A 13,460-nucleotide genomic window follows, 5' to 3' on the forward strand; every position below is an offset into this window, starting at 1 on the left:
CTGTTTCTGAGTTGATTGTGTGTACAGGGACTGCCTAAAACAGGATTTTAGTTTTAGATGTGGGAGGACAGCAGGATTGCCATAGTACACTCCCCACTCACACCCCCAGCCCTCAGAACCCAGGTTTAGTGTGGTGGAAGACTTCGGCCATCGTGAAAATGCCCAAGGTGGGTTGGGTTATCCTTGAGAACCATTACCCCTATAGTTAGGGCATCGCCTGGGGTCATTCCCACCCACTACCTTGTGCCAGGTGTTAATGTGGCACCTCAAAGTATCCATTCAGAACACTCATAGACCTGTGGAAGACAGAAGAGAACTGAGCATGCTGTCTGAAACCTGAGAAGAGCCTAGAATACTGGACCTGCGCTCCATCTTGGACCCAGACAAAGAAGTAGACTGCAAGATGTCTTTTCCTGCAATTGCGTAGCTGACCAGAGGCAACTGGAACTGGACTGAACACTCCTATTGGCCTCTTCCTGCCACCCTGTGAATCTCTAAGTGCCTCCTTTGAGGTCCAGAGTAGGGGGAAGCTTTCGAAGTATACTCCTTTGGTAAATTGGGACTTAAAGTACTAAAGTCAGGAGGTAGAATCATTGACCAGGATGAACCTGGTTAGTGCACCCGACCTTCACTCCATTGCAGTCAGTAACTAATGATTATCATGGGCATTTTCCTTTTCTTGGCGGTATTTCTTCTTAAAAAATGTAAAATTATTTTCTCTGGTTCCCCTTGTTGAATTTGTAGCACTTTGGTGTCATCTTGTTTATTACGTTTTACTCTGTTTCTAATTTGTTTTGGGATTTTAATTGTTTAGCATTTCCACATTATTCCTGTTTTAGCACTGCAGGTATACTTTACACATTGCCTCTAAGTTAAGCTTGTCTTCTTTGCCATAGATACCAGATGGATGACCTCAGGTTAATTTAGTGAATTCAGTGGTTTATCCGGACAAGGGCTGTGATTATTTTTTGAGGTGGGTACTCACCTCCCTCAACTAATAACGCAATTTTGTGCAATATTTTCACTTAAGGGTGACTTCTGTGCCATAGGTGCCAACTCTAAAGTGGTCATAGGAAGAAGGTTCTTCAATACTCTGGTGATCAGAAGTATTGTAGAAGGGTCAAAGAGAGTGGGCCTAACAAGGTTGGTGCCGACAACACTATGGAACTTAAACCAAGTACTGACTCAACTCAAGAAGTCTCCACTCGAGCTGATGCATAAGACAGGGCTTAGATGTCTGATACTGAAATCAGCCTTTTTCATTGCCATCATATCCTTATGGAAGGGTTAGCGAGATGCAGGCACTCACAGCACAAGAACACTACCTACAAATACACAAGGACAGAGTGGTAATAAGGACAAACTCACAATTCCTACTAAATGTCATCTCACATTTTTATGTCAGCCAAGGAGGATACAACGCGCTTTTTTGGCTCCTGTAGCCGCAATAAAGCTCCTTTGAATTGAATTGATACAACTGCCATCCTTCTTCCGAAATCCAAAAACTCAAGAAGAAAGAGCCCTGCGCGTGCTGGATGTCAGAAGGTGGTCATATATTACTTACAATAAACAAGTCAAATCAGGAAGGGAAATCAAATCAAAATCTCAGTCGCACCAGCAGGCAAAGGCTTACTGGGCACGAAAGGAACCCCACTGCAAGATAGAAAGTCCAAAAAATCCAGACATGTTTCAAGACCGTAGGTGCAGTGCTGGGCGAAGAGCAGGAGAACATTGAGCAAGAAAGAATGAGCTACACTGGCATTAATAATACTTTCACAATAAATAAATACACCATAATAAAACTCTGTTGTGTGGATATTCAAGCAAACAAAAAAGCAGATGTGGGACAGTAAGTATTAAAGCACATGTTCCCAATCGCAAACAGATTTTAACACCGCCCCAAAGAGGGGAGAATACCACTACATAGTTGATGCCCAGCATGTGATCCAGAAAAAAAGTCACACTGCCAAACAAAATAGTTACTTTCCTGTAAAAACAGTTTGTGAGCGTGAAGAATTTTCTGTAGCCACATGAGACCCTTCCTCCTCCCTGGAGGGAACACAGAAACTCAAAATGTGTACACAAAGTGTCTAACACATAATGTCTAAAAAAGAAATTGAAAGTCTATTCCATAGCAGGCATTTGATGTCACAGAGGGTTGGACAGGAAACCGAATCGCTACCTTCAGACAGGGAAAAAAAGGGGGACTACAACAGTAATTCCAGATCCAACCACAAGATGGCAGAATGATGCATTAGGGAATATATGCAGTTCATCAAGATACAAAACTACACTTACTTGTGACCATTTTGTTCCCCTCCCTACAAATTATATCTAAGTCCTTAATCAACTGAGACTTTCTACACACCCATACAATTGCATACTCTGCAGCCAAGCTTCTGAAATGGATTATTTGTGCCCATTATTAGCAGATGAAAAGGAATCCATATGTGCCATTACTCAAGTCAAGCGATATATACCCTTCTTCTTCTTGTTCAGTTTCGAAGAAGTTTTTTTTAGAGTTACGGGGTTTCACCATGATCCTGGTGACACCTTTTTAGTTGGACAAGCTGTCTGTCACACCTCCACCACCTGTCTCAGGGACACCAGTCCCATCTCCGTAAAGGTATAGGATTTAGTGTTTATGAGTGCTCTTTTATTGCACAATTTAATTGATTTTTTTCTCTGCAACGGGTGGATTACAGCTATCTTGAAATATTCCAGCAGTCCCTGGTTTCTTGCTTATTTAGCTCCCTAAAAAAGTACAAAGTATTATTTTTTATAATCAACAATTCCTTCATACCTTGAGTGACATCTTCTGCAGGCAAGACTGGTGCTCTAACTTCAAATGATAAAGAGCCAATTCTTAGATTTCTCCTTGATTAAAAACCTCTTCGATCAATACAGATAATACCCGCAAGGGAAAGTTGTTTATTAAGTCTCTTGAAATTAAATTGATCAATAGAGACATTATATCATTCATCACATTTTCAAATGTTTTCTAATCTTCCCCAAAAAGAAAGCTTTTTAGAACACTTTGCCTATTAAAAAAGCGAGATCAATAAATGCGAGCATGTTATCTAGCCTCATATTTAAAGTCTGAAGTAATATTTGGCTACTGGCCGAAACTGCACGCTTTTCCGCACACTGCTTGAGACATCTGCCACACATCTTACACCAACAATAATACAATGTGTTAGATGTTGTGGTTGGCTTGATATGTTAAACACCACTTCTGGAGTAAAAATCTGTGTTTGAAATATCCATAGCATTTACTTCTGAGCCCTGTGGAAAGAAATCAAACATAAGAACATGGCCCTGTTCTCCCTCAGACTGTTCTTTATTCAGTGTTTCATCTCGACAGTGAGAAAGCCTTTGCACCAGCATTCGGTGAGAGGAAGCGGCGCCGGAGTTGGAACTACTGTGGATTTCCCATTCTCCCTCCAGAATGGGCCTACATATGGAAAGCCTATGGAGTTGCTTTGCTGCTTGTCCTGTTGAGAGAAGGAAGACGTACCCAGTAGCAAGAGAACTGCTACTGTGACCTGATTAATCCGGCCTTGTCGCCAACACTGAGAATGACTAATGAGTTGTCCAGCTGTTGTGGGACTTTTTAAAAATTTGGAACCCCTTGAATCATCTTCCTAGTAGCGCTTATAGTTCCACAGATACTACAAGGAAAATTTGTGGTCACCCTTATCCTCATTGGCCAGTGGTTGCTGGAACCACTATGGCTTCCAGTGGATGCCCACCCACTGGAAAACCACTACATCAGGTGGTACATTTTAAGAAACAGTCTCCTGAAAAAGAATAAACACTATACGGGAATATCAGCAGCCTTTGCCCTACTAGTTTGCTAACTGTTCCATATTCCCAAGCCCATTGGACCTGAGAACTCAGAACGTGGACAAGTGACCACCATTGATCAGCCATCTTGCCTAAAGGACAATGCAAGGAAGTGCCAGGATATTCTCCTGGGATATAGTGCGCTTTACAAATCTTCATAACTTAACGTAAGTGTCAGTGATTTCCTCGGGTCATCATGCTGTTTGGCTGCTGGGGTTTTGTGTAACCTCGTTTACATGCTTTAGCTGTTGCTCTTTTTAGGGTTTTTATTAAGAATATCCTTAGGTACCACAGTCCTCTACTTGAACGCAAAGCGTGGGATCTAGTGTCCCATCATGTATCCCATCTCTCAAACCGCTGTTTTTTTAGTGGAGACCCACGCACTGAACTGAGAAGACCTTCTGTGGGATAACGTGTGTCATTGGGCTCAATGTTACCCTGTTTTTCTAGTGCCTAGTGCAAGGGACCTCTATTAACATCTGGGGTTTGTTCTTAAGCCAAGAATAAGCTAGAGACATCTGTTTTTTGGGTGGGATTCAATTTGCGAATGTATTACAATGTATTTACCCAAGATAAAGTCCTTTTCCTCTAAAACATTAGGAACTGTCTGGATATTCAAGAAAGTAACCATAAATGTTATTGCCTATTAAACTGTGACTGCCCTGGGACGCCAAGAGAATATCGGACAGCTTTAGACTTAATTTGTTTCTTTTGTGCTGAGAATTCAGAAGTTGATGTGTGGCAGTACTCTGCAGTGGAGCATAGGGATTGACCTTTTGAAATACACTTTTCAAAGCGTGGTTCGGCGTTGTCAGTGTACAGCAGTTTTTTCAGTCAGAAATCCATGGAGAGCATTAGTAACACCGTGGACTATTCTCACTGTGCAAGTATTGAGTCATTTTCTATTAACTTGTCTTCTCAATCCAAGAAAATGGCCCCATTGAATTGAACTGCTTTGAGATTCTCTAGCATTGAAGCTTGTTTACACATTTGAACTAGTTTCCGCTATCAGTGCGGGCAGATTGCAATGTTCTCAAGACAATACCCTGTAATAATATTGCATTAATTACCTTGATTTCATTAACAGTGTCTGCAGCAATTCACATGTGCCTTTTGTCCCTGCTAACTGCATTGATTAATAATACCTGTCAAGTGCTCTAATGTGATGCTCCTTGATTTCTTTCTATAATTGTAAATTGTTTCCTACAGGCCTTCAGTCACTTTACATTTGAGCGCTCTGCTCACCAGCTCATTGTGGTGGATATTCAGGGAGTCGGGGATCTATACACGGATCCACAGATCCACACGGAGAGTGGCACAGACTTTGGAGATGGAAATCTAGGTAAGCGGAGCTCTGCCAGATAGCATTGCTGTGAAGATCTTTCAGTCATATGCAGCAAGTTTGCTGACAAAAGAGTTTGAGGCTCTAGGGTCCTCAGCCCCCTGGATACACTTGCATGTATTGGTAGGAGAATAAGGAGCCACCTAATATACAACAATTGTCCCATAACTTTTAGCTGCTCCTGCACGAGTTTCATGGTTTTAACTAGTAAGTCCTTGCACTTGGGATACCAGTGTGTCTTTAACAGCTTAAAAATATTCTGTGAAGCCATGCGATTCATCATGTGTCTTCTCTCTGTGCATGGCTAGCTACTTTTGTGTCTTTTGCACCTCAAACCACCGGTTTTTAATTTCTAGCACCTGGTGATTTCCAAAATCTGGTATGAGTGTGCATCAGAGCAATACTTTGGTATTCAGCATTCTTGCGAGTGAAGTTTTCCCTACATTGCAATATGATCTAGTCTTCAAAGTCTACAAAATCTATGAGTTTGCTCTCCACGGCTGACCACCACAATTTCTGTTTGCTGTCTGTCGTGTTGTGACTTGTCAGGGTGCAGATTGTGAGCCACTCCATCAGGATTTGTCCCCAGTAGATGAGATCCCACCATACACTAAGAAAACCTTTAAACCAATGCCACGACTTGAGGTCCACGTGTCATTGACACCCACTCAGGAAAATATAGACCGTTGTGAAGAAGGTTGGAAGTGTTCTTCGTGTCCAGGTCTCTACCCTATGGAATTCCCTCCCAGTAGCATCTAAGACTGGTAGAAATTCCCAGAAATTCAGAAGTGGATTAAGGCTCACTACTTTCACACTGCTTATGGGACTGCCGGGAAGTACAATTCCTATGACCTTAAACCAATACACTTGCTTTAGGTTCCCTTACACCGCTAATGATCCCCAGGTTTGGCCTTCATCTGTTGCACTTTCTAGACAATCATGACTTGGATGACTCTATTTCTCTCATCTTTTAAGACATCTCATGTACATTTCATTGTAAGATACTCTTGAGATCTTCTCTTGACAATCAAGTTCACTAATACCTGATGGTCCGTGGCCCTAACATGGTGCCTGGATGTCCTTCCTCTTTTTGCTTAGGATGCATAAAAACATCTTGAAGCACCTGAGAAGGTCATTTTGTTGTTTATACACATTTTAAATAGATAAATAAGCAGCCCAGAATGTAGAGAAACTAGATTTCAGATTTGTACTAATGGGTATGTAGTATTGCAGTGTACCTCCTTGTGGATCTTCTTGCTTAAAGATGTGGTACTGACAGACACAAGGGTGAATGAAAACTCTGAACTATTTAAAGATGAGCAATATGACTGCTATGGTCTCCTTTCAAATTTAGGCTTGCAGTATAGCTGTTGTACTTAACATGCTGTGCACATTTCAGGCTCTAGTGGCCTGAGTTTAAATTATCACTTGATCTTCTCAATGTGTAAAATTCGTATGCGTCGTCTCAGGGATGTGTCAGAGTACAGTACCCTCCTGAGTCTCTGCTACAGTCCCCTCATGATGTTAGTCTACAGGTGCGCTGCTTCCATCAGATTATTTCATTCCGTCTATGGTATTTGTTCACAGACATCACAGCTCAGCTGGGCCTCGTGTGAAATTATGTTTCTTGCAATAGAAGACAGCCGTTCTAGTGGCTTGTCAAACAGGCCTTTTCAGTCACAATTCTTTCAGAGTGGTATTGTGCATACATCCATATTTCGTGCCAAAGGTAATTTCTGGTTTCCATATCAAGAATGAGATATCAGTATCAGCATTCGGTCCTAGGCAGCAGAATTGTGCCTTAAAGGAACATTTCAAGTTGTCCATTGGTCACTGGCCCAACCCCATTGACCTATGTGGCATTGCATAAGTGTGTTGCTATTAGAGGGCAGTCATATGCACCTGTCAATAATGTCATATACAAGCTCAAGAGCACATAGTAATTTTAACCAGGACATTCATACTTCATAACCCATTCACCCATCAGGATCTCTGCAACGCTGCACCAATTTAGTAAAGAGTTGAAGATTTGCCTCTTTAAAGAACACTGCATTACAATGCTGAAACCGTTCTCAACCCAGCTCCATCTCTTACTTGTTGACTTTATGCTTGTCTTTGACCATTACAGTGTTCCGCTGCCTTTTGTCTAGGTTTGCTCTATAGAAATTCCTTATGCATACATATGTATGTCTAATCTAGTGCTCTTTGGCACAATTAAGTCACTGCTCTTGGTCTACTAAACTGTTTTCAGAAGTTGGAACTACATCGGAGACTGGGTCTGAGAGTTAGAAAAGGTTAATCAGTTGAAGTATTCCTGATTCGTTTGACACTAAAACTGAGCCTTAGCAATGTAAAACTGTCTCCCACGATTAAAATCTGTGTCACTCTAAACATTGAAGTATTAATTTATTGTCTTCCTAGCCATGTTAGCCACAACATATCATACGGAAATTAAATTGAATTGAAATATTCATCAAAAAGGTACATATACTGTTGAACACCTACATAAAATTATGGCCAAATGTGTCATAAAGTTCGATGCATATCCTAAAAAACATTCTTTCAAAACCCATCTCTCATGTCTTTTAACCCTTAATCAGTCACCCATACAGTGTGTATTTATTTGAAGGTTAGATGTCTCTAGGTCATTTAACTATCCTCTTATACATAATGAAGGAATGAGGCCCAGTCAACAATGTCCTTATTGTAGTCATATGCAGCAGGGACTATTGTTCTTCTCCATCTCTGTGTTCCCAAGTTTATTCCTGCATGATTTTTCCATCTCCTTTAGAATCCTCGTAGGCCACCAAACACAGAAGCCACCAAGAGCAGAGCTACGAATGTACTTTACATAGAAACGGCATCTGAGCAAAGTGAACAGTCACTAATCACTGTTTTATGATTAAGGTTCTTTAAGGTGGCCTTTGAAGAGTATGCGAATTGCATTCCTTATGTCACAGAATTTCTTTCTAAGAAAATAATTCAATTTAATCATTAGTTTACCGTTTCAAATTATCAAAATCTCTCCATAGAGCGATATGCTTACGTTTATTTTTTATTTCCTTCCTGACTCCATGAAGATGAATAAAAACCATTTTGAATGTGCTTATAGAATGACCCTTGCAGGCAAAGCGTGAGGCTGCTGATTTCCTAAACCAACCACTGCAATATTACTGCACTGACTGCACAACCAGCACAGCAGTATTGTCAAAACGTGTTACATCTTTTACCTTTTAAAAAAACATCAATCTTATGTTTCCTTATTCGCAATGAAAATCTCCTTTCTAAGGCATTCTTCAAAAGGCCACACTCTGTCTAGTTGTAGTTTATAGTCCTTTCTTTAGAAGCAACACCATCTTTCATGCTTCCCACTATTTTAAGATTCACACCATCATTCTCGCTTCCTACTAATTTAAGATTTAATCTTGTTTATGGAATGGTATTTATTTTTCTTAGCATACAGGGAGTGCAGAATTATTAGGCAAATGAGTATTTTGACCACATCATCCTCTTTATGCATGTTGTCTTACTCCAAGCTCTATAGGCTCGAAAGCCTACTACCAATTAAGCATATTAGGTGATGTGCATCTCTGTAATGAGAAGGGGTGTGGTCTAATGACATCAACACCCTATATCAGGTGTGCATAATTATTAGGCAACTTCCTTTCCTTTGGCAAAATGGGTCAAAAGAAGGACTTGACAGGCTCAGAAAAGTCAAAAATAGTGAGATATCTTGCAGAGGGATGCAGCACTCTTAAAATTGCAAAGCTTCTGAAGCGTGATCATCAAACAATCAAGCGTTTCATTCAAAATAGTCAACAGGGTCGCAAGAAGCGTGTGGAAAAACCAAGGCGCAAAATAACTGCCCATGAACTGAGAAAAGTCAAGCGTGCAGCTGCCACGATGCCACTTGCCACCAGTTTGGCCATATTTCAGAGCTGCAACATCACTGGAGTGCCCAAAAGCACAAGGTGTGCAATACTCAGAGACATGGCCAAGGTAAGAAAGGCTGAAAGACGACCACCACTGAACAAGACACACAAGCTGAAACGTCAAGACTGGGCCAAGAAATATCTCAAGACTGATTTTTCTAAGGTTTTATGGACTGATGAAATGAGAGTGAGTCTTGATGGGCCAGATGGATGGGCCTGTGGCTGGATTGGTAAAGGGCAGAGAGCTCCAGTCCGACTCAGACGCCAGCAAGGTGGAGGTGGAGTACTGGTTTGGGCTGGTATCATCAAAGATGAGCTTGTGGGGCCTTTTCGGGTTGAGGATGGAGTCAAGCTCAACTCCCAGTCCTACTGCCAGTTCCTGGAAGACACCTTCTTCAAGCAGTGGTACAGGAAGAAGTCTGCATCCTTCAAGAAAAACATGATTTTCATGCAGGACAATGCTCCATCACACGCGTCCAAGTACTCCACAGCGTGGCTGGCAAAAAAGGGTATAAAAGAAGGAAATCTAATGACATGGCCTCCTTGTTCACCTGATCTGAACCCCATTGAGAACCTGTGGTCCATCATCAAATGTGAGATTTACAAGGAGGGAAAACAGTACACCTCTCTGAACAGTGTCTGGGAGGCTGTGGTTGCTGCTGCACGCAATGTTGATGGTGAACAGATCAAAACACTGACAGAATCCATGGATGGCAGGCTTTTGAGTGTCCTTGCAAAGAAAGGTGGCTATATTGGTCACTGATTTGTTTTTGTTTTGTTTTTGAATGTCAGAAATGTATATTTGTGAATGTTGAGATGTTATATTGGTTTCACTGGTAATAATAAATAATTGAAATGGGTATATATTTTTTTTTGTTAAGTTGCCTAATAATTATGCACAGTAATAGTCACCTGCACACACAGATATCCCCCTAACATAGCTAAAACTAAAAACAAACTACAAACTACTTCCAAAAATATTCAGCTTTGATATTAATGAGTTTTTTGGGTTCATTGAGAACATGGTTGTTGTTCAATAATAAAATTAATCCTCAAAAATACTACTTGCCTAATAATTCTGCACTCCCTGTATTGACTGTTGGCTACTGTTACTGTTGTACGTTCACTCACTGTATTGTACATTCCTGCCACACCCATCTCTAAGTAGACACACCCACATGTCTCGGGGTCCACGTTTATGTGAGCCCAAGCCTTCCCCTGTGTTAATGCCAGACGGACAAAGTCCAGGAGGAGGGAGAACACAGTCCACACTGGTCAGCCGCGCTTCCTTCTCCTCCTTTCCCTGCCCTTCAGGTCCTGTGATTGACCTGCTTTCAATTTGGTGGTGGTATGCGCACCCGATGTGAAAACTTGGGCCTTGGGATGTACTTGGTTTGCTTTCTTTTTTTGATTTTATTGTACTATAGATTAGCTTACTTATAGATTACCTAGTGTGCCATCCACAGGTCAGTAGAATGTCACTGTCACAAAAGGGCACAGGAGCCTTCTGCTTCATGAATGCCCTCCGAGTACGTGAGTATGCATGCAAGCTAGGACATGCTAGAAATGGACACACAGACGCCCGACGCGCAGAATATACCATTTGTTTTTAACTCTAGTAGGTGTCTTCTTTTCACAGCATCTCCCTTCTATTCAAATTGAGCAAGTTGTGTGTAAGGAAAGACGCCTTCTATGCCACGGTGTTACACCACTACCTCCCCTCCTTCCCCCCAGCACACACCCAGAATACTCACTGGTGATATGTATGAAACTGTTACCAATTTTCTTGGCACAGTGTCTGCACGGTTGCACTCCTCTCTCTTGTCAGTTCTAGCTTTTCAGGTTTGAGGCAGCATACAGGGCTCTATCAGTTTTCCGAGCCCTTTACTAGTCAGCTAGTGAGAACAACCCTCTGTTTAGCACTCGTCCATCATTACCATCTCTACCTCAGAACAGGTCAGAATGTGAACTTTGTACCCGTGACTGGTGGTGGTGGATGTGTAAATAATGGGGACCGAAGAGAGGAAAGCGAATGATGGATGAGGTACAGGGGGTGAGAAATTGCTAGAGAAGAAGAGATATAAGAGCAGAATAAGAGTTGAGGAAAAGACATTGTTATTAATATAAAAACAATAAGTGAAGAGGAAAAACCGAAGGAGGAGTTAAATACTTGATAAAGGATGAGAGTATAGTGAGAGACGAGGAGAAGGCAATTAGGAACATCAATAAAAAATGGAATAAATGCTAAAAGAAATTACTAAAATCTCTGAACTTCAAGGTAATGAAGAAATAATGCATGAAGAAGAATGCTGTAAGTGGAACGTGAAATGTATAAAATTGTGGAAAAAGTCAGTTTAAATCATGGCAAGGTATAATAAGAATCAGAAAAGGGATAGATGAATGGAAGATCAGTGAAATACGATGGAAAAAGAGGTTTCGAAGAAGATGGTTGGCAAAGAAGAATTTAATACACAACGTCCACGACACTCACTATGCACACAACTAGGCCCTTGGGGAGTTACGAACCTGAAGTAAAAAGAAAATACGCATGCCCTTGGTTTTGGAGCACGGTATGCTGTCTTCATTGCTGGTGTGAAGTATTGCAGTCTTGTTTTGAACAAGGGCAAGTGAAAACCTGCCATGTTATTTCTTGTTACAGAAACATTACAGGAGATATTAACATTGTTTATTGAGCTATCCAGTGCAGACACTTACAGTCCTCCTGTACAATTGCCTTGGGCATTTATCATGTTTGAAATAGTTTTTGTCCCTCATCATACACAGGTTAGACTATATGTGAGCATTCACATCGACCTGTAAAACACTGAACTTGGGGCCATATGTACGAACATATTTTCCCATAGACACAGAATGGGCAAAACTGCTTGCTACATCTAGCCCTTAATTCTCAAAATAGTATTCCTTTCAATCAACTTTTATTCTAGCACATGAGAAATTGTTAATGATTTTAAGTATGTATCTTCTGTGACAGATGGTCATCTTACTCCACTAGGTGATTTAAGAAAGTGACACATTTGTTTATTCATTTATTCATGATTTCAGAACATGTTGCTTTCCTGTCATGCCAGTTTAAATCTAGTTGGTACAAACAGTTAGTTTGCTTAAATGTCCCAATTAGTTTCAAAAGTATGTGTTTTTTGTTTTCCTAGCCTAGTACATGATACTGCTCTGGTTGGGCCTGAGTGAGCGGCTAGTAAGAGAGTGTTGGTAGTGTCCTATGTCAGAAGCAGTTGAATCTATTCTGAATTTGAGGTTTGTATCCTTCAGCAGAGCCTCTTTGCTCTCTTAGGTCAGATTTCACACCAAGATATAATTTTACTTCATTGTGTCTTAATATGACATGGCTAGAACTAATTGGCTTTTGGTTGTTACACTTGGACAGGTCAATTATCAGTAGGTTGTTTGTTCACTGTACTGTAATGAGAGCAGCATTGCGGCATGGTCCTTTTTGACCAACCATGAAAGCTGAAGACTATGCTGACTGATGTTAGTTGCAGGGTTGCCTGAAAAAATCAGTTTTGAGCAGATCCATAGAGCAAAAATTATTGGTTGCAACTCTGCTGGTTGGGATCAGACTATGGACCTGAATTACAGCAGATGGGTTACTCGGTCACATTGGTAACTAGTAGCCTGTCTGCCGAAATATAAATCCCCTTATATCCTATGGAGTTTATTTTTCCGCAGACGGTGATGGAGTAACACATCCGCCAAAATCTAAATCAGGCCATATGTCAAAGTTAATATCCTGGGCTCCCAAGTGTTTTATGCTATTTAAATGTCATTTTAAGAATCAAGAAAGAATTAAGTCATTTAGGAATAATGAAGTAATGATAATGAAATATAGTTTTGTAATGAAATATAGTTACATTGAATGCAACAACGGCCATGTATTGAAAACCTAGTCGAGCAACGTGGAAGCAGCCCTTATGTAACTGAAGGGCAGCAAGTTAGAAAATGTCCAAAAAAGTGCAGCACATTAATACTGTGGTGGAGGTGGAATGTTAGCTATATATGCAAAGCTATACCTTATAGACTGTGGTCAACATGATGATTCATGACAAACATATAAATAACTATAGATAAGTATCAGTCAACAACGGGTTTCTTTTCCATCAAGGGATTCCAAGTAACATCACGTAGGCAACGAGAGCAAAGTTTGAGCTGTCTGATGTCATTTGAACACAGTGGTAACTCCACATTATTTACAATATCCTATTTATGTCATGTTTGCTACTTAAATCCTCTTCCTCTGCTCAAATCAGGGGAACATTGGTAGAATTGTCTGGGGAGCTATAGGGAGCTGGGTTCTGGTTGCATTC

At 40.9% G+C, this 13,460-nt stretch overlaps 1 protein-coding gene across 8 annotated transcripts in view; it reads left to right on the forward strand.

Annotated features, from left to right (window-relative positions):
* Window positions 1–13,460, forward strand: part of EEF2K (eukaryotic elongation factor 2 kinase) — a 199,976-nt gene that overhangs the window by 95,715 nt on the left and 90,801 nt on the right. For all 8 annotated transcript variants that reach the window (XM_069210301.1, XM_069210302.1, XM_069210299.1 and 5 more), the window contains one exon: window positions 5,056–5,188. In XM_069210301.1, the coding sequence (XP_069066402.1) occupies window positions 5,056–5,188 (133 nt within the window). The remainder of the gene's footprint in view (window positions 1–5,055; window positions 5,189–13,460) is intronic.

This window comes from Pleurodeles waltl, chromosome 10, assembly GCF_031143425.1.
Source record: "Pleurodeles waltl isolate 20211129_DDA chromosome 10, aPleWal1.hap1.20221129, whole genome shotgun sequence".
In the NCBI taxonomy this organism is placed as follows: domain Eukaryota; kingdom Metazoa; phylum Chordata; class Amphibia; order Caudata; family Salamandridae; genus Pleurodeles; species Pleurodeles waltl.